The 19656-nt window shown below is 63.9% G+C and overlaps 1 protein-coding gene across 2 annotated transcripts; it reads right to left on the bottom strand.

Annotated features, from left to right (window-relative positions):
• Nucleotides 1–115: 115 nt before the first annotated feature.
• On the bottom strand, nucleotides 116–19296 carry GNA11 (G protein subunit alpha 11). Of its 2 annotated transcripts, none has more exons than XM_064479689.1 (7): nucleotides 19134–19296; nucleotides 9106–9290; nucleotides 6636–6790; nucleotides 5983–6111; nucleotides 3566–3695; nucleotides 3330–3483; nucleotides 116–2290 (listed from the first exon to the last, which is right to left on the bottom strand). In XM_064479689.1, exons 1-7 carry the CDS (start codon nucleotides 19267–19269, stop codon nucleotides 2100–2102), a joined length of 1080 nt encoding a protein of 359 aa, XP_064335759.1. In that variant the 5' UTR covers nucleotides 19270–19296; the 3' UTR covers nucleotides 116–2099. The 2 variants fall into 2 exon arrangements, with proteins under 2 accessions (XP_064335759.1, XP_064335758.1); XM_064479688.1 differs by lacking the exon at nucleotides 19134–19296 and adding an exon at nucleotides 15811–16088.
• Nucleotides 19297–19656: the final 360 nt, after the last annotated feature.

The raw sequence follows: 19656 nt of genomic DNA, 5'->3' as shown, positions 1-19656 counted from the left end.
CCAGGCGGCCTGCAGTGGCTCCTGTGAGCTCAGACCCCACCCCGGGGGCCTCCGGGAGCCCTCTGCTGCCCCCCACCCCGAGCCAGCAGCAGGAAATAAGCCAGAGGGGACCAAGTGTTTAGGAACAAAATTTATTCCAATTTAAAACAGAATTCATTTCAGGAGAAAGATATGAAAAGTCAATTTCCATCAGGGATCTCTGGATTAAGGGGTCAGGGCCCCGACCCGCTGCCTGGACGTGGGCAGCTTTGGCCACAGAAGGTCAGCACTGAGCTGACAGCGCCCATCCCTCAGCCCGCACGGACAATACATGCATTTCAAATGACAAAAGGTTTAAAAACAGCATTTTTATATAATATTCTTTTTTAAATAGGTTAAGGTTGGAATCGTCTGAAATCAGAACTGTATAATATACAAGTACAACCAGATGAGGTCCCCGCCGGCAGGCACGGTCCCCCATGGCCGCCGGGGGCGTTGGCACTGGGAGGGCAGTTCTGCTGGGCTACCAGACACAGCGGGAGGGGCCGGGAGGTCCGCACTCGGGGGAAGCGCCCCGAGGTGAAGTTCACCTCACACTGGGTGAGGGAGGGGCTGGGCCAGCAGGCCCAGGCGGGGAGGTTTGGCACTGCCCCCAGGTTTGTCCTGGGGTCTCGGCACACTGACCCTCTCGGGAAGTTAATACTTTGGGGGCCCCCGACACGCTCACGCCAGCCCTCGAAGCCCAACCGCACCCCTGTGTGGCCCGGGCCCTCGGGAGGCCCACCGCCGGCGGCACCACCTGCCCCCAGGGCGCGCATCAGGATTCAGGGGCAAACCCTCCCAAGCGGACACGTGGCACAGAAGGGGACCCTGGGGTGGAGACGCCAGAGAACAGGCTCGGAAGCCTGGGCCCCGCCCGTCCCGCACCCAGCAGGCAGGGTAACCACAGGGACGCAGCCCCCGCCCGGGGCCCTAAGAGCCCGGTGGGGCCAGGGCTGGCACGGGGCTGGTCTGAGTCTTGAGCTGTTCCCTTGTATACGTTGAAGGCGTACCGAGTGCAGCCCTGTAGGGGCCAGACGTGCTGGGCAGGTGCAAGGCATCTCGGGCGTCCACTTACCCCGCGTTTGTGCAAAACCACCAACCACACAGAACCAACCACCGCAGTGCTCAGTCCACACCCCCCCAGATAAACGGAGGGGTGAAACAGCACCCCTCCCCAGAAACCAGCGCCCCCTGCTTCCCACCTTCAGCCCCTCTGGGAGGCGCCTCCAAGTGCGGCCATGGCTGAGGGCCCGCCACGGCTCAGTGCGGGGTGGCCCTCCCCGCGGGCGGGCACAGAAGTGAGCCCGAGCTCGAGGCCACAGACCCACCAGTGCGACCCTCCCTCCCGCTCTACCTCTCTGGGGCAGACCTGAGAATATTCTGGAAGAGTCCCCACCCCAACCTCACTGTTTCCAAGTTGGCTACAAAATAGAACAAAATAAACAGCCACTCCTGGGCCTCCTCCCTGCTCCCGGGCTCCAGGGGGCTCCCCAGCCTGCGTGGGCAGCAGGCCCAGGGGGCGGGGCCGGGCCGGGCAGCCCAGCCCAGAGAACTGCGCAGCCCCCAGGGCTCCCGTTGTAGGCAGGGCTGGGAGATGGGCCCTGGGGGCTTGGTTTTATTTTGAGTCCTCAAAATAAAAATGGTTAGGCACTTCCCAGGGCAGGCAGCGGGGGGCGCCACCCACCCCCACTTCTTGGAGTCCGGTGAGCAGAAACAGTGAGAGTGGTGAGGATGTCAATAACTTAAAAAAGGAAGAAAGAAAAGTCCCAGTCTCTGCGTCTCCACGCCGTCCTTCCGAGATCAAGGACACACCAGGGAGGGGGCCTCCCTGGCAGGCCCTGGGGCCGGCGCCCCCACTGGCCTCGTGAGGTCTCCTCTTAACGTCTTGGTTCTGTTTTTTCTTTTTCCTTTTTTTTTTTTTAATAGAAAAAAGCGAGCCACAAGTCAAGGCCAGAAAAAGGCGGCCTCTGCCACTGACAGGAGGCGAGAAGGTGCGCGAGCGTCTAGAAAGAAAGGCGCGTCCCCCGTGACTGTGAGGCAAAGCCGTCCGCAGGAGAGCCCGGCGGGCGGGCGGCCGCTCACACCAGGTTGTACTCCTTCAGGTTGAGCTGCAGGATGGTGTCCTTGACTGCGGCGAAGACGAAGCGGATGTTCTCGGTGTCAGTGGCGCACGTGAAGTGGGAGTAGATGATCTTGTCGCTGTCTGGGTTCAGGTCCACGAACATCTTCAGGATGAACTCCCGGGCCGCCTGAGCGTCCCGCTGGGGGCCTGGGGGAGGGGGAGGGGGAGGCGGAATGAGGGCCGGGGAGCCCCCCCCCCCCGGGCACCCCTGCGCTTCCTGCCACTTGCTCCAGCCCCGCTCCGGCCTCTGCTCCCAGTCCTGCCCCGGCACCCTCCAACCCCCCGCCCACCTCCACCCACCAACGGCTCCGGGCCCATGGTGGGCTCGCTGGAGGTGCCCACGTCCGACACTCCCGCTGCCCCCTTCCTGCCCGGCCCGGCCTCGGTCCGCCCCACCCACCCGACACAGGCACGTGTCCGCACACACACGGCTCAGCCGTCCACCCACAGCCCTGCTGCCCCTCCCAGCGAGCCTCCTGCTCATGCCCCGCCACCCACTCCAGCCCGAGAGGCCGAAGGAGCCCACGCTCCGGCCCACCCAGCCTCATCACTGTGACTTCAGAGGGGCCAGGCGCCCTGTTCTGTCCACAGGTGGCGCCTGTGTGGAGATGTCTGTGGGGGTCTATGACCCTCCTTCCGCCTCCCACCTGTAACCCCTGCCAGCCTGTGGGGCTGTGGGTGCGGGAAGGAAGGAGCACCCCTGGGGGCCTCGGGAGGGAGTGCAGCTCTGGCCGATGCTCCGCAGAGGAGAAGGGGTGCAGGCCGCAGGTGGGGGTCTGTGCTTGGTCATTCTGCCTCCTGCCAGGAGCTCAGGCCGCTCCAGGGACAGCACAGGAGGGGTCCCGGGTCACCCCAGATCCTCAGGGCCACGCTCCTACAGGCCACTGAGCCCAGCCTAGCTCCTCGCTCAGGCCGTGGGCAAGCAGGGGACAGGCTTGGACACAGCCCCACTGCTCACTAGGACTGGGAGCAGCGCGTCCCACATGTCCCTCCCACTGCTTGTTCGGTGACCGCAGACATTGTTCCCCGGGGGACACGGAGGTCTCCCCACCATCCAAGGCTTGAGGAGGAGCCCGGGAAGCTGTGGGCCCCACGTGGGCTCAGGAAATGCCCTCCTGGAATCTCCCGGCAGCGGCAAGCAGAGTAGCGGAGAGGGCGGGAGGCCGGGGTAGGGGGCGGTGCTCACCGTCGAACTCAGGGAAGTAATCCACCAGGTGGGAGTAGAGGATCTTGTCCTCCAGCAGGTCCTTCTTGTTAAGGAAGAGGATGACGGACGAGTTCTGGAACCATGGGTAGGTGACGATGGTCCTGAAGAGCGCCTTGCTCTCCTCCATGCGGTTCTGCAGGGGGAGAAGTGAGGGTTGGCGGCAGGGCCCGGGCAGGGCGGGGGAAGGGCCCCTCCGGGCTCAGCGCCAGGCCTACCTCGTTGTCCGACTCCACCAGCACCTGGTCATACTCGCTCAGGGCCACGAGGAACATGATGGACGTCACGTTCTCAAAGCAGTGGATCCACTTTCTTCGCTCTGACCTCTGTCCTCCCACGTCCACCATCCTGCAGGGCGGGCGCCAAGGGCTCATGCGGGTCTGCAGGCCGCCCCCACCCCCAGCAGGCTCCCCCCGCCAGCTCGGCTGCACAGGCTAGGGCCCCCACCCCGTTCTCTGTCGGGGCCAGCAGAGCCCCTGAGACCACTGAGCCAGGAGAACACAGCCCATGATGCCGGCAGGGTGCTGGCCACCTGCTACCCACGGAGCACGCAGGGCGCAGGCTGGACCAGCAGCTTCGGACGAACACCTGCATCTGGAAACCCATCTCCCCCGGGTGGGCAGCAGGCACTGCCGATGGAACGCCGGAGCCCGCCCCAGCCCCTGGCAGGGTGGCAGGGGAGTGAGCTGTCTGGCTGGAGACATCCAACCAACATGGATGCTGACAACAGGGGGCGGGAAGGCGGGCGCTGCACACGGCGTCCTGAGAACCATGGCTGGTCAGCTTCCTCTACTTGTGAGTTTCCCACGCTTTCCATACTAAGGAAACACACGACTTGTTAAAACAAAGGCAGCCGCGGGAGAGGAGGGCAGGCCACGAAGGCGGGGTCCACGAGGCTGGACAGACATGGGCGCGAGGGGCCAGGAGAGGAGAATCCACCTGAGGGCTTCACAGAGGAGGTTCCAGCAACACCAGCGGACGGCCCTGCCGAGTCACTGAGGGGCTGGGCAGGTGGTGACCGAGGCCAGGACCCCACCGGCGGCTGTGGCCCACCTGGGGAACAGCAGCGGGGCCGGGCCAGGCGCCCTGAGGTCAGGTCTTCACATGAGGTCCCCTGTTTGGGGCCAGGCTTGGGGCGTCATTCAGTGCTGTGTGAGCTCGGATCAGGGCACAAGCTCAGTGCCTGCACACTCACAACCAGACGAGGGCACCACCAGACAAGGAGGGAGCTGGGTGAGGGGCAGCTGGCAGAGGGGTGGGGGCCACGCCACAGTTGGGACAGCTGGCAGAGAGCACACATGGGGTTGGGGTTGGGGGTGGGGGAGAGGGGATAGGCGTCCCGGACAGAGGGCCCAGTAGGTGCAGAGGCCAACATGAGGCCATGTGAGGGGACCCCAAGATGTGAGGTGGGAAGGAAGGCTTGTGATGGCCCCAGCCTGTGCTGAGGTCCCAGACCCCATCAAGAATCTGATTGAAAAAGAAACCAAAATGCTGAACTCTCACCAGAAAAATGTACCATCAGGCACCTGCTGGGTGACGCCCATATCTTCTGAGGGCCCAAGGGAAGCACACACAGCTCTGACGGGTGAGAGAGGGCAGGGGACTGGGCAGGGGAGGCTCTCTCCTCTCTCCCGGAAGCTTCTGCCTGAGCAGTGGGGGTCCCCAGGGGCAGAGGTGGGTCTCAGGCCAGAGTGCACCTCAAGGCAAACCCAACAAACTCCTCTAAGGCCCCGGGGCTGGTGCTTCAAGCCCACAGGGCAGATCTGGAGGGTTGCACCTCCTCTGGGGCCTCTCCCTGGAGCTGCACAGCAGGACTGCGTGCAGCTGTGTGAGGGGGACTCGCAGCTGGAGCCAGGCCCCCGCCCGGATGCTGTCCCTTGGAGAGCCAGGCAAGCAGTGTCCCCCAAATTCAGTCCAGTTGGAACCTGGAAACAGGCCTGATTTGGGAGTAGGGACACTGCAGATGCTTCTGATTAAGGTGAGGCCACACTGGAGTGGGGGGCCCTGAATCCACTGACCGATGGTGTCACTGTATCAGGGAAATCTGGACACAGACATGGGGAGGGCCCACATGACAATGGACAGAGAGATGGAGTGAGGCTTCTACAGGCCCAGGGACGCCAAGGACTGCCCGCCCTGCCAGAAGCTGGGAAGACACGGGGCTGAGTCCCCACTGCGCCCCATGAGAGCCTGGCCCTGCCACCACCTTGATCTCTACCATCCGGCCTCCAGAGCCGGGAGAGGACCCATTTCTGTGGTTCTAAGTTTCCATCTGTGGTCATTTGTTACGGCTACCCCAGGAGACACACACTTAGCCTTGCCGCTTGGCAGCTCTGGATGAGCTGTGACCTCACAGAGTGGCGGGGCCCGTCCTCAGGGACAGCCCTGAGTCCACCCTGGCTGTGGGACCAGCAGGACTGGGCCCCAAGGGAGATCTCCTCCATCCTCCACTGGCCCGGAGCACCCTTGCTCTGGCCTGAACCCCAGACCACCCCTCCCCACACATGCCAGCAGCCCCCTCATCCGAGGCCATCTCCCCAGGCCTCCCCTGACCAGCCCAGCCTGTGGAGTGGCCACGACCCCTCGCGGCGCCACCGGCCACGGGGCTCCGGCACAGGTACCCCAGCACAGGTACCTGAAGATGATGTTCTCCAGGTCGAAGGGGTACTCAATGATGCCGGTGGTGGGCACGCGGACCCGCAGCACGTCCTGCTGGGTGGGCAAGTAGCCTGAGGTGGCGATGCGGTCCACATCGGTCAGGTAGCTGCAACACAGCAGGACCGGGCTGCTCAGGCCAGCCAGCAAGGGGGGCCCCCGGCACTACCTGTCTGCCAAGTGGCTAGGAGGGGCCTCGCTAGCAGGGGCTGAAGCAGCCTGAGTCGTCGGGACAGGACATTTCAGGGACAGACAAGGCCCTGGCCAGGGAAAGCCTTGGGACAGAACCCCAGCCAGCTCTGAGGGAGGCTCTCTACTGGACCTGCCCAAGGATGGGTGTCCAGACGGAGCCCGGGAACCAGTGCGGGGGTTTCTGAGAAGAGGCTGTGGCTGGAGGTGACTTTTCAAACACACACCTATTATTTTAGAACAGTTTCAGATGCACAGAAGAGCTGCAGGGGTGGAACAGAGAATCCAGCCAACACCTGGCCTTCCATAGTGAAACTGGACGTTATGCCTGCACACTGGTCACACTAACAAGCCAGGGGCAGACAGCACCACTGACCAGGCCCGTCCTCTCCGTGGGCTCCTCGGGGCCCCTGCCCGCCCGGCCCCCCACCCTGGCCCACTCACTACTTGGCGGAGTCGGAGAGCTGGTACTCCCGCCGGCGGTCGTAGCACTCCTGGATGCCGGGGTCGTTCCACAGGGTCTTGATGGCGCTGACGTACCGGTGCTCGAACGTCGTCACCTTCTCCACATCCACCTCCCGGATCAGGAGTGCGTTGGCCTGGGGAGGAGGGGCGCCGGGGACACTCAGCACTGGCAACTCCAGGCTCCCAAGCATGTGTTAGAGAGAAGCCAGGGCGACTGGCAGTGACTGGCCCCCGTGTGAGGCCCCCAAAGCAAGACCCTGGACTGAGGCAGCCCCCAGGGGGCCCCGGCCGCCTGCCCCAGTGCTGGAGGGGCGGCACTGGTTCGCTTTTGAAGGTGGCGGAGCAGGCGGCATGGGAAACAACCACATATGTAGACAAGCACATTCTTTAAAAAGCGTCCTGGCAGAGACTCAAAAGAGGGGACTGTGGCCTCCATGAACAGGACAGAGGGACAGACCAGCCGGCAGCTCCCGTGCCCCATGTCACAGATGAGGACATGGCCAGGAAGCCGCTGTGACCTAAGAAGAGGTGATTGGTCCCCACCCCGATTTCTAGGCACCCAGCTCCTGGGACCTTAAGGATCTCTGAAGGCCTAGTGTCTGGGGGCTCATGGGCGGCCAGGGAGCGGGGCTGACAGCCAGAGGAACCCACCAGGGAAGAGGAGGCTGAGCCGAGGGTCAGTGGGACCATCGATCATGCCTCCAGCATGAGGCCTCCACACAGACCCTGAACCACACACAGACTCGGGGACCTGCTCCTCACCAGCCACGCTGAGATGCTGCCCCAGAGATCCACGCACGCGTGCACACACGTATACACACACGCCATGCGTGCTCAACAATGCACACACGTACCCTGACGTGCACCGACGTGCACATGCACACAAACACAACACTGGGATAACAAGGCTCTCAGGAGACCCCATCTCTCCTCCAGCCCACTTCCCATGCCTGTGCTCAGGGCGCTCCAGCCATGTGACCGGCCACACTCGGCTCAAGGACTAGGGAGGGGACACACACCCCTACCCTGGCTCTGGAACCCACATGTGCCCCTCCCGGTGATGCTCTCCAGCACCCGCCCCCCACGGCTGTGTCTTTCAGGCCCTGCTTTGTGCCCCCCATCCTGCCCACCTCTCACTCTGGGCTTGGACAAGCAGACATGAGCCCCAGAAAACCCCACTGACTGTGGGTGCACGTACATCAGAGACCAGAGATCTGTTCTCCAGCCACAATGCCCCTGCCACTGTACCAAAAGCTGCCAAGGATGGTGGGGGAACGAGTAGGCGTGGCCTGTGCCAATAAAACTGCACTTACGGAGCCTGTCCTCAGTCCGCCCACCCTGTTCCAGATGCTGTGGGGCGTCCATGGTCCCAAAGGGGCCTGTGCTCTGGACGGGCCTCCGTGGGGAGCAGTTACACAGACCAGGGGCCAGAGGGCGAGAGGCTCCAGCAAGACCCACATGCGAGTCCCCCGGCCAGGCCGGCAGGGCCCCCAGCCCAATGCCGGGCCCTGGAGGGTCCCTGATCGCCCGTGAACCGGGGCTCAAGGGAGGAAGTCGCCCATATCTGGTTAACTGGCCTTCTTAAGCCTCAAAGTAAATGGATTAGTTTAAACTATACTGGGCCATGCAGTCAGGGGTGCCAGGCAAACTGTTAGGGTTGAATGAGAAGACTCAGAAAACAGACCTCAAAAGCAAAGCCAAGGGAGGCTGCCAGCGGGAGCCTACTAGTGCCCGGCCCAGGAACACTGCTCGGACAGCGGGTAGGCGGCTCCTCCAGAGGGCAGACCTGGAGTTAACACCAGACCACACACCTCCACCCTGGACACATGCCAGAAGTGAGGACGGGTGTGCAAACAAAACTTTCACAGGAATGTTACAGCAGCGTGTCTGCAAGCGCCAGAAAGTGCCAGCAACCATGCATCCCTCAACAGGTGATGGTCAGCACCACGTCCCTCCACACAAGGGACCGTCACTCGGCCGTGGGAAGGAGGGCAGCCCTGACACGCACCCCCACGGGGCCAGGCCCTGAGAGCACGACGCTCAGGGAGAGAAGCAGACACAGAAGGACACACAGTGTGTGAGTCCCTGGATGTGAAACGTCCAGAACAGGCCAGTCCCCAGACACAGGGAGGGGGCTCCTGGCTGCCAGGGGCTGGGGGGGGGGGGGGCAGGGGTAACTGATAATGAGGATGGGGTTTCTTTCGGGGTGACAAGATGAGAATGTTTTGGAGTTAAGACAGCTGTGATGGTTGCATGGCTCTGAGAATACGCTAAACACGGGTGAACCGCACACTTTAAATGGGTGACTTGGTCTGTAAACGTTCTCGATAGAGCTGTCAACAAAGACAACAGGAGGAAGTGCCACCCGCACGGGGTCACAGAGGGTCAGACCCGCGTGCAGGGTGCCGGGGGCGGAGCGCACACAGCCCGCCTGCGGGCCAGGCCCCACCTTGTTCTGCTCGTACTTGTACAGGATCTTCAGGGTCTCCATGGCCCGGATCATGGCCTGCATGGCGGTGAAGATGTTCTGGTACACCAGCTTGGTGAAGCCACGCTTGTCCTCCTCCGAGTAGCCCGCCCCGTGGATGATCCGCATCTGCTTGATGAACGTGCTCTTCCCGCTCTCGCCGGTGCCTGCAAACCGGCCAGTGAGATGGGGCAGGGACCAGGACGAGCACCTGGCCTCCCCCCGCAGAGGAACCGAGGCCAGGGGGAGAGTAAGGGGGACGTGGGCGGGCGCTGGGCCCGCGGGATGAGCAGGTGGGCACCCCAGCGCCTGCCCTCTGGGCAGGAGAGGAACGGCTGCAGCACCACCGGGTCTGAATTCAACTCCGGGCCGCAGCTGGGGAAACTGAGGCCCGATGAGGGAAATGCCTTCACTACCAGCCACCAGCCCAACAAGTGGGTCGGGGCTCCCACAGGGCTCGCTCACACAGCCCTCTACGCCTCCTGCACCACTGCCCCGCTGAGCCCTGCTCCTCGTCCACAACTGCCAGGAGGAACAGCTTCCCTCTGGGGCACGGGTTTGGTGCCTGCGTCAAAGGCCACACTGGGCTTCACAGGGCACCATGCCGTCACCCCACGGCCCCCCAAAGCTGCTTTCTCCTTAGCCCCTGAGCCTGTATCTCACCCCCTTCAAGCCACCCCTGGCCCTGGGACCACGGCACTCAGACAGCCCCGAGGCCCACTTCCCCCATCTGCCCAGAGGCCCTGCAGAAGCAGGAGGTCTCCCTGGGTGCTCCCTGCTCCCTGCTCCCCTCCCCTGCCCTCCCAGTCCCACCACCCAGGGGCAGCACCCTCAGCAGCCTCGCTCAGGCCAGCACGCTGGGCCGGCCTCAGAGGGGGCGCCCAGAGGCCCTGCTGCCCCTGGGATCGAAGGATCAGAGCCAGCAAGAAAACCGCCCAGAAAGGGGCCAGCGGCCGTCACATCCTCCTCCTGGCCCTGCGGTCCCTCCCCAGCCCCAGCCCAGCCCCAGCCCTGCCCTGGGGCCTCTCCTGCTTCAGCCTCTCACAGCCTCGTCACCCCGTGAACAGCAAACCTGTCCCCCCACTTTCACTCACCCCCTCAAAAGGGGACAGCAGTTTTCGTGGCTTTAACGTGTCCACGAATCTCTGCCACGCCTCACAACCAGGGGTGGAGGCTGACTCCCCCCCCACAGGGAGGCGAGCTGGACTCTGGCTCACTCTGACCAGCAGGATCTGACCACTGGTGGAGCGCCCCCTCTGAGATGGCCCTTGGAGGCCCTGGGCCCCCTGCTCTCTCCGGGACTCTCACTGGCAGCAGTGGGGTGGGGCAGCGCTGTGGGGACCCCGTGGGGAGAAGCCATGTGAGGGGACACCCTGGAAGCGGCTCCTCTGGCCCCGGTCAAGCCTTCAGATGAAGCAGACCTGGCCGACAGCTTCCCTGTGGCCTCATGTGAGACCCTGAGCCAGAACCACCCAGACTCCTGACCCTCAGAATCCGTGGGAGATGACAGATGTTCCCTATTTTCAGCTTCTAAAGTACGGCGTGATTTTATTACACAGCAAGAGAGAACTTCTAAGTGCTAAGGACATACGTCCTCAAACCCCTGCTTAGTAACCAACACGGGCCCCGCTCACCCATGGACTGAAGCCCCGGTGCCCCCTTTTGGGGACTCAGAACCTTCCAAACTCACTCCAACCCTCATGTCTAGGCTCCCCACGAATCCCCGGCTCTGAGTCGCCTGCACCCACCCACCTCCAGACATGCCTGAGCTGTGCCCTGCCTGAGACGCTGGCCCCCTCAACTGCCATGGTGCCGTGGCCAGGGCTCCAGGAAGCCCCCTGGCACTGGCAGGCAGCTCTCCCTCTGCACTGGGAACCGTCACTGCTGCCAGGGTGGGGTCTCTCTCAGGCGCCTGCAGCTCACCTCCCTGACCCCGAGCTCCTGGTCTGTGTGCCCCGCACTGACCTCACTGTCCTCCAGCAGGAGGCCTTCCTCCAGCATCTGAGTAACTGGCCACGGGCCTGAGCTTACCCAGGGAGAGCTGAGTCTCAGACTGGACAAAGCAGGGGCCTGGCTGCAGCCCCCCTTTCCAGGACCTCTCTCAAGGCCTCCAGGCCTTTTAAGAATAAACATGACTTTGGTTCTGTCACCAAGCGGTAACTACCCCGACACCACCCCCACCTCCTCCTGCCACAACATCAACCAGAGCCAGACGCTGCTGCCACCAAGCCCCCCACCGAGTTCCAAGGCAGGAGGAGTGGGAAGCCGGCACTGAGCCCACGTCTCCCCAGAGGGAGCCACGCACTGCTCCCTCGCTGCACGCTGCGGGGGAGGAGGGCCAGCACAGGAGCACTGCATCCCTCACTGTGTCCCGCACTGTGTCCTCTGGCCCAGGGCCCCCCGGCACTGCTGGCATCAGGGCCGTCCTGGGTGCTGCGGGCTGTGGAGCAGCCTCCCCAGCCCCCACCCACTCGATGCCAGGGGCCCCAGTCATGACAACCACAGGTGTCCCCAGACACACCACCCAGTGTACCCTGGGACAGGATCGCCTGGGTCAGAACCCCCGTTTTTGGCCCATTTGGAAGGGCCTCTCACTGGAAACACTAAACAGTGGGCACAAGAGCCCGACCCCCTGCAGCCCCACAGGTCAGCCGAGGCGGACACGGTGGCCTCTCAGGCCGGGGCACTGCTGGGAAAGGACGCCGCGTGAGCACAAGGGCGTGGGGAGACCAAGACGGCTTCCCTCCCCATGACAGGTGGAGGACAGGCAGTGCAGGCGCCCCGAAGGGTCTCACATGCACACCCGTGCACACAGCAGCGGCCCTGGAGGGACAGCGGGCGGGGAGCGTCCACGGAGGAGCCCTAAGCAGCGACCAGAGTGCATCTGACGGAGAAGGGGGCAATGTGCTGGGCCTGGGACACCCCCCTAAAACCAAGAGACGGGAAGAGGGACTTGGCCCCTGGAGATGTCAGAGGTCCTGGACAGGGCCTCACGGTCCCATATGCGCATCCCACGCAGGCGGGCAGAGTGGCTACTGCAAAAACAGCGGATGTGACTGAGTACAAGAGATGCAGAAGGCACAGTGAGGTGACGAAGGTGGTGACTGACCCACCCGCAGGGCACGTCCCACAACACACACGCGACTCCTCCTCACATTGTGCCCCTGCTCCCAGCATTTATGTCAGTGAAGCTGGGGAGAGTGCAGCCAAAGGGATGCCCCGGGGACAGCGAGCGAGGCCCGGGACGTGGGATGGTCGGTGACCCCACCCGGGCAATGTCACTTTGCCAAGAAGGACAGAGAAAGAGGGTGTGGAGGTGGCGGCCACAGAGAGGCAAGGCCCCCCGAGAAGAGCACCACCGTCCAGTGCTGAGGGTCTCGTATCACCTGCGCTCTGGGCTGACAGCGACTGAGCGACAGGCACCAGCCCCGCGGGAGGCTCCAAGGGCAAGAACAGCAGCGTGGGAGGTGGGAGGCGGGAGGTGGGAGGCAGGAGGCAGGGGCCGTGGGCTCTCGGCCCTGGAAGCAGCAGGCCCAGCTGGCTGGAGGCACTCTGCCATCACTGTGCCCGGGAAGGAGGGAGGGACAGGCCCTGAGCCCATGGAGCTGGCCAGAGCAGCCTAGCTTCCTTTCCAGGTGCCGAGCTCCAGGGCCAGCTCAGCCCACACGCTGCCAGCACCCGATGCTGGGTGCTGGGACACTGGGACCCCGACACACTCAGGCCAATGTTCACCCGCCCAAAGAAGTCTCGGGGTGCGAGGTCTGCCTGGACCTCTGGGCTGGGCCCATGTGGAGCTGGCCGCCCATCCAGTCCCACAACTGTGACCGATGCCCAGGGTCCTGGCCAGCGCCCACTCGTCCTGCCCAGCCCTCAGTCAGTTCCCCCTCGAAGATCTGGTCACCCACACCCTTCAGCTCAAAAACCTTCAGTGGCTGCCCACCAATTCTTCCTGAATGGACCAAATGCACTTGGCCCCGGTCCCCAGGACTGGCTCCAGCATGTGTCCCCCATGAGTCCTCTGCATCCCCAGTCCTTGCTTCAAGAACGGGGGCCCTAGGGGTCTGGGGGTCCAGCCCAGACGTGGGGAGGTCCCACCCCTGGGGGCCTGGCAGGGGTCACACACAGCAGGCTGGGAGCCTGCAGGAAGCCCTCTGGTGGCTCAGTGGCCTCATCACCGCCCCAGCCAAGCCAACTGTAAAAGAGGAAGACGGCTCCCAGGGTGAGGGGAGCGCCACCGCCCCTCCTCCGCTGGCCCGTCAGGATCTAGGACAGCGAATCAGGAGGAAGTAAGTCTGAACCCTGGCGCCCTGGGCAGCCACCTCTCACGCAGGGGAGACAAGAGGGGCAGGGAGGATGGCGCTGGTCGACAGCACCTTGGAGGGACCCGAGGTGCACAGCACAGAAACACCTGCCCCAGCATCCCCGGCCCCAGGGGCGGGTAGCTGCCACCCAGCAAGAGAACCCTAGTGCTGGACTCCGAAGCTGGAGTTTGGGGCTGCCATCCAGCCACCCATGACTTTAGGATGTGGGTAATGAACCCAGAACCCCAGGACCACAGGAGGCCCAGAGGAGAGCACTGAGGGGATCTGGGCTCCTGGAAACACAGCCCAGAAATCCAACACAGGCCTCAAGCTGTGTTAACAGGTCCGAGATCAAAGCGGGGGCCGACCTTACACTGGGAGACAGAGAAAGTGCAGAACCCTCGCACAGCCGAGGATGGCGATTACATGCTCCCCCAGCTCCCGCTCGTTCTATCATTCATTCACTCAGGGGGACAACTAGCACCCCACCTCCCCCAGGACAGGTGAGGGAGGTGAAGCACAGAGAGGTCAAGCAGATTTGCTGAGGTCACACAGCCAGTACCTGCCAGACCTTAACAGACTCGGGTCTCCTGGCTTCACACACGTCCATCTCTCCAGAGAACGGGGAGAAGGCAGGAGCACGGGAACAGCTCTCCCGGGCCAGCCATGGGGCCTTCGGGGACAACGCACCAGTGGCGCCTGCACAGACAAGGGCCAGGAAGACCAAGCGGATGACAAGAGGGCCCTCTGGACATACCCCTTCATCTGATCCCCGCCCTGCGGCAGGTGAGTCGGCAGGGCCAGCCTTACCGCCTGGGGTAACTCCGAGGCCCCACTTTTGTCCCCACGTGCTGGGTCCTACTGCAGCCCCTCCTGAAGCCCGACTCTTAGAGCTGGGGAGACCCGGTGTGAGCCCCCAGTCCCGCCCAACCCTGCCGTGTGGCCCACTTGCAGGTGTCTGGGCAGTTGCTAGGCCTGGGGAACGGAGGATCCCTGCCCACCCATTGAGACTTGGATGAGAGGGCCGATGGAGCAGAGACAGGATGACCCGCCTCCCGTTCAAACTCCACCCCACAGGCCTTGGTGAGGGATCGGACCTGTCAATTCTAGGCCCGACCAGCCAGCGGTAGGGAGCAAACCTCCATGGCGCAGGAAGGGTGGTTTCGGGCAGGTCCCACTGGGAGCCACTCCTTCCAAGGGTGCGCCCACCAGGCCCCGCACCAGCCAGGCTGGAATCATAATAGGGAACCAGATGGCCGAGCTCTGAGGGCCAAGTTCCGGGGGCCCGGTGGCAGGAAAAGGGGGTTCTGCTCATAGCAGAGGGAGCCCCGACGACACCGAGAGAAGAAGCATCAGCGCAGACGCTCTCCCTAGTGTGAACTGCATCACCCTCACTCCTCCCATCACCCAACATCGGTCTGACGACTGTCCTTTTGCAAAAGAGAAAACCCGGGCTCAGGAGGCACTCAGGGACAGAACCCTCCGCCCCTCCAGCTCCAGCCTGGTGTGCTTGCCGCGGACTCCGGCAAAGCCCCCAGTGGGAAGAGTGGTGGTGACGGGGCCAACAACGCCTTCTGCTTTGCTGAGCACCAACTGTGTGCCAAGAACCCCACGGACATCATCACCCTGACCCCAGACAGTGCTGCGGACAGGGGAGCCGCGGTCCCCCCCCACTGCTGGCAGTGGCTCACACGGGAGCCCTCACAGACAGCCCACCACTTGCCAGCTCACAGGAGGGCCTTGGGAGGGCGGCAGCTGCAAGCTGTCCCCCGGAGTCTCTGTCCATACAAAGCCTCACATCCAGGTGAGATGTGAGGCCACCCAAAGCTGGGGCACCTGGTTACCCCCATTCCATCTGCCTGGGGCAACTTTGTTCAATTAACAAATCAAAGTCACTGGGCAAACATCTCTGAGGCCCACAGGGCTCTGTGCTGGGCCATGGGCGGGGTGGCTGAGACTGGAGGTGGGAAATGGTAGAGGGAACGAGGGGCACCGACCGTCCAGAGGCCCCATAGAGGACAGAGACCAGGGCCACAAGGGAGGCAGAGGGGCCCCTACGAGTGCTGGCACAAATTCCCCCAGCCAGCAAGCCTGAGGCCTGGGGGCCCGGTTTTGACAGCAGCTGGAGTTCCACCAAAAAAAAACCCGCGCATGGGTGCCCCCGAAGCCTGTGAGACGTCGCAGTCCCATCTGTGGACACCTGCCCCACAGCTCACTGTCCTGAGGGGAGTGGAGGGCTCTGTGGAAGACCAGAGACAGCGGCTCCTCCTGAGAGCACCCAGTTCCCCACACCCATCTGGCTCAGTCCCAGACCAGAACGGCCCACCCAGGGCAGGACTCTGCCCCCAAGGCTGTCGGGGTGAAGGAGGGACAAGCGAGCTCTCACCCCTCCCGCAGGGCTCCTCCACTCTGCTCTCTGGTCTCCCTGCAGCCGCCCCAGGCCCCCAGCCCAGCAGCACCAGTGACCGAGACAGGCCCCTGGGCTGCAGGGAGAAGGGCTCCGCCACAAAAGTCAGAAAGTGAAACCTTCTGTGGTTAAACATCGCAGGCAAAGCGCTTCCTCAAGTCTCAGCAGCGATCAGTGAAGTCAGCCAATCCGCCCAGAGGCATCTCTGCACGTGGAGTCTGGAACCCAGGGATACACCTGGCCAGGCTGCGCTCCCAGCCCCGGCAACACTCGTGTCCTTCCTCCGAGTCGTTCCCTGGGGCCGCACGGGAAGGGAGAGTCCCGTCCGGCGCAGGAAACCGATGGAGGGGAGTTCTGAGGGCAAGTCTGGGCTCCTGCACCTCCAGAGACAGCGCCCTAGAAAGTAGACCCCTTCGGTAACACAAAATTCCACTTAATTTTAAAGCACCCAAGACGTACCCCAGGTGGGCCGCGAAAGGGGGGAGAAGAGGCCCCACGGAGCTTCCTGCTCTGGAGTGTCTGCGGGGGACGCGCAAGGCCACTGCCAGGAGCCATGGCCATGCTCCACTCCGCGCCTCAAAGCACGGGGAGGCGCGCCCTTCCCGCCGGGGCCACCACACCCCAGGCCGGATTCCGGGCCTTTTCACTGCCCTTGGGGGCCGACGCGGGCCGGACAGGAAGCCTGCAGAACTGACCGCCCTGCTTTATTTAGAAATCCCGGAGCCGCTCAGGCTCAGCCTGGCCAGCACACTGAGCCTCCAGAAACGGGGTTTTAACGGGAAACCTGCCCTAAGGAACAGACAAGGAGCCTCCTCAGCGGTTGTCGCTGAGTTTCAGAAACGTGGGGCCAAGGGCAGCACCTGAAGCAGGACAGACCACGGCAGGCAGAGCCAGCAGCCCGGCCCCGGCCCCGGCCCCAGGAGCTCCTAGCTGGGCTTCGGGCCCTTCTGTAAAGTGGAAGAGCGATGCTGAGCGGGCGGGACTGCCGCGTGTCCGCTACAGGGACGGCTGGCTGCTCCCACACCCCGCCACAGGCCAGCGCCAAGGACCAACAAAAAAATGCTCACTTTTTAAGCATTCACAAAGCATCGAGTGAAATAGCCCATACTGCTCACACACCAGCTCGGCCACAGACGTTTTACACCACGTACTGCCAAGGGGCGGGGCTGATTCTGATAACACAAATGGGGTGATTCTGCCCCTAGGGGACACTGGGCATGTCTGGGGACATCTGTGCTTTGTTGGGACAGGGGTGCTCCCAACATCGAAAGGGTGGGGCAGGGAGGCGACTCAGTACCCTCCCCCAGCCTCCAGCACGTCCCCTGGACCTCTGCTCGGCATTCACAGCCGCCCTCCTGCTGTCATAAACCTTCACCTTGGACCTCACGTTGTCCTCATTTTCCTATCTGCACCCCCATGCCTAGGACTTAACAGCTTCCGGAGCCAGGTGCACAATTCCCTGTCCTGCAAGCTAGCGGTGGGGAGGACTGGGTGCCTCTCTGGGATCACACCCAGGGAAAGGGCGGGACTGCAGACACAGGTGCTCCTGCAGCCAACACCCTGTGCCCACCGGTGGGGACCAAACACTTTGACTCCCTGCAAGGCTCCTCAGCCCAGGCCCAGGGAGACACACACCAAGGCTGCAGGAGCTCAGGCTACTGACCTGCGTCCTTGAGCCCCAGATCAATCTGGAGCCTGAGTGCGCTCAGGACGGGCGGCGGGGGCGTACGGAGGCTCACGCGGCCCCCAAGCAAGGCTGTCTGATAACATCAACACGCCAGTAACTTCCGAACCCGCCCTCTGAAAATAAAGTCTACCTCTACCGGCAAAACACAGCTCGTGCCACACTGTCTTCCCAAGTGCCCCGGGACCTCGCTGCAAGCTTCCTCCCAACTCTAAGGTTACTCTCTGCCTGTCTTTTCCGCAAAGATGGCCCACTGTACAGCCTTTAGACTGAGACACACTTAGGGAAAAAAAATAGAGAAGGCATTTTATCCAAAGGAGGACCAGGAGGGTCCCCAAAGGTGGGTCTCACCAAGACCCGAGGCCTCCTGAAGGCCACCGACCCACCACCCGACTCGGTGCCTCCGAACTCCAGCACCATTCTGAGGGTGCACCTCTCTATGGCAGGACACCCCCCTCCACGGTGTCACAGCCGCATTTCCACCCTTCCTCGAAGCTCAGGAATGCAGTGGAGCTCCGGGGAAGGCAGGGCAAGGGCCTCTGTTGTGTAAACGACCTGCTTGCCTTTGACTGCAGAGGTAAGTCCTCTAACAGCCCTTATTTGGGGTGACAACACTTTGCCGACAGCTGGGCAGACTCGCTCCCTGCAACAGGTGTGCCTTGGGGAGACAGAGACTCGGACAGGAATCTTCTCCAGGAAAGGGAGGAGGACCCGGGTGACCGGGCTCCCACTGAGACGTAAGGAAAGGGGCTGAGGAGAGTCGATGATTCTGCCAGTTTCGAAAACCTGCCCAGGCTCCTCAGGGCTCCACCCGCCCTGGGCCACAAGGAGAGAGGAAAGGGTGTCTGCTCCCCGACGGGGTGTACTCCACTGCAGAGGGGCATGGGTTTTCCCCACAGACGGCAGAGAGGCGGAGGGCCCGCCTGTGGGAATGGGGGTTGGAGGGGGACAGGGCTCCACCTGGTGGGAAGAGGCCAGAGGGATCTCAGGAAGTGAGGGGAGCGCCTGGTGGGTTATGGCCCAAAGGTCTGGCCCTGAACAGGTGCTGGGGGCAGCAAGGGGGGCACACCTGGTGGGGCAGGAACAGAGGGCCAGCCCTGTGCAGGAAGGGGGCTCGTCCAGGGAGAAAGGGCAGAGGGCAGACCCTCGAGGGTTTGGGGACCTGACCTGGACAGCAGAAGCAGAAGCAGGCCCGACAGGGATCAGGCAGCAGAGGCAGGGGTTGATCCTGGGGCCTGATCTGGAAAGCAGAGGCAGGGGCTGGCCCTGCAGGGAACTGGGGACCTGCCCTGGACAGCACAGGCACGGGCGACCCTGAGATCCTGGGGCGCTGATGTGGACAGCGGAGGCAGGGGTTGGGCCCCTCTGGTTTCAGAGACTCCATCTGGACAGCACAGGCTGGGGCTGACCCTGCGGGGATCGGGATCGGGTGGCCCAGAGGTGGACAGCACAGGCCGGCGCTGACCCCGCGGCCCGGGGCCCCCGCCGCGGACAGCGCAGGTAGGCGGGGGCTGAGCCCGCCGCGGACAGCACGGGCACGGGCCGTGGACCGCACACAGGGCCCGGCCGGCACGCGCACCGCTGGCCCGCAGGACCCCGCAGGCCCGGCCCCACTCACCGAGCAGCAGCAGCTTGAGCTCGCGCCGGGCGTCGCGCTTGTCCCGCCGCAGCTGCTTCTCGATCTCCGCGTTGATCCGCTTGGACTCCTTCACCTCATCGCTCAGGCAACACGCCATCATGGACTCCAGAGTCATCGTCCCGGCCCCGGCCGCCCGCCGGCCGCCCCCGCCGCCGCCCCCCGGCCCGGCCCGGCCCGGCCCGGCCCGGCCCTGGCCCGCAGCCGCCCCGGCCGCGCCCGCCTGGCCCTCGGCGCTCGGCCCCTGGGCCGGCGGTCCGCCTCGGCCGCCTGCGAGCGCCGGTCCCGCTCGGCCGCTAGTCCCTCCCGGCTGCCCTCCGCCCGCGCCGCCGCCGCCGCTGCCGCCGCCGCCGCCAACCGCAGCCGCCGAGACCGAGCGACAGCGCCTCACAACCTAACCCGCGAGCAGACAGCGCCGACGGGCGGCCAGCGCGGCCAATAGAAGGGGGCGGTGGCCCGCGCGCCCGCCGCGGGGGCGGGACTAGCGGCCGGGACTAGCGGCCGG

The sequence above is a fragment of the Camelus dromedarius genome, chromosome 27, assembly GCF_036321535.1.
Source record: "Camelus dromedarius isolate mCamDro1 chromosome 27, mCamDro1.pat, whole genome shotgun sequence".
NCBI classification, from domain to species: domain Eukaryota; kingdom Metazoa; phylum Chordata; class Mammalia; order Artiodactyla; family Camelidae; genus Camelus; species Camelus dromedarius.
Note: the sequence above shows the minus strand (reverse complement) of the source record. Positions and strands in the feature narration are given on the sequence as shown.

Excerpts from the sequence above, each read along its gene's own strand:
- GNA11 (XM_064479688.1), bottom strand. The coding sequence starts at position 15,967 with ATGTTTAACCACAGAAGGTTTCACTTTCTGACTTTTGTGGCGGAGCCC. Across the intron at positions 6,791-9,105 it reads ACAAGTACGAGCAGAACAAG|GCCAACGCACTCCTGATCCG; the intron begins GTGGGGCCTGGC and ends CCTCCTCCCCAG. Across the intron at positions 6,112-6,635 it reads CTCTCCGACTCCGCCAAGTA|CTACCTGACCGATGTGGACC; the intron begins GTGAGTGGGCCA and ends GCTGTGTTGCAG.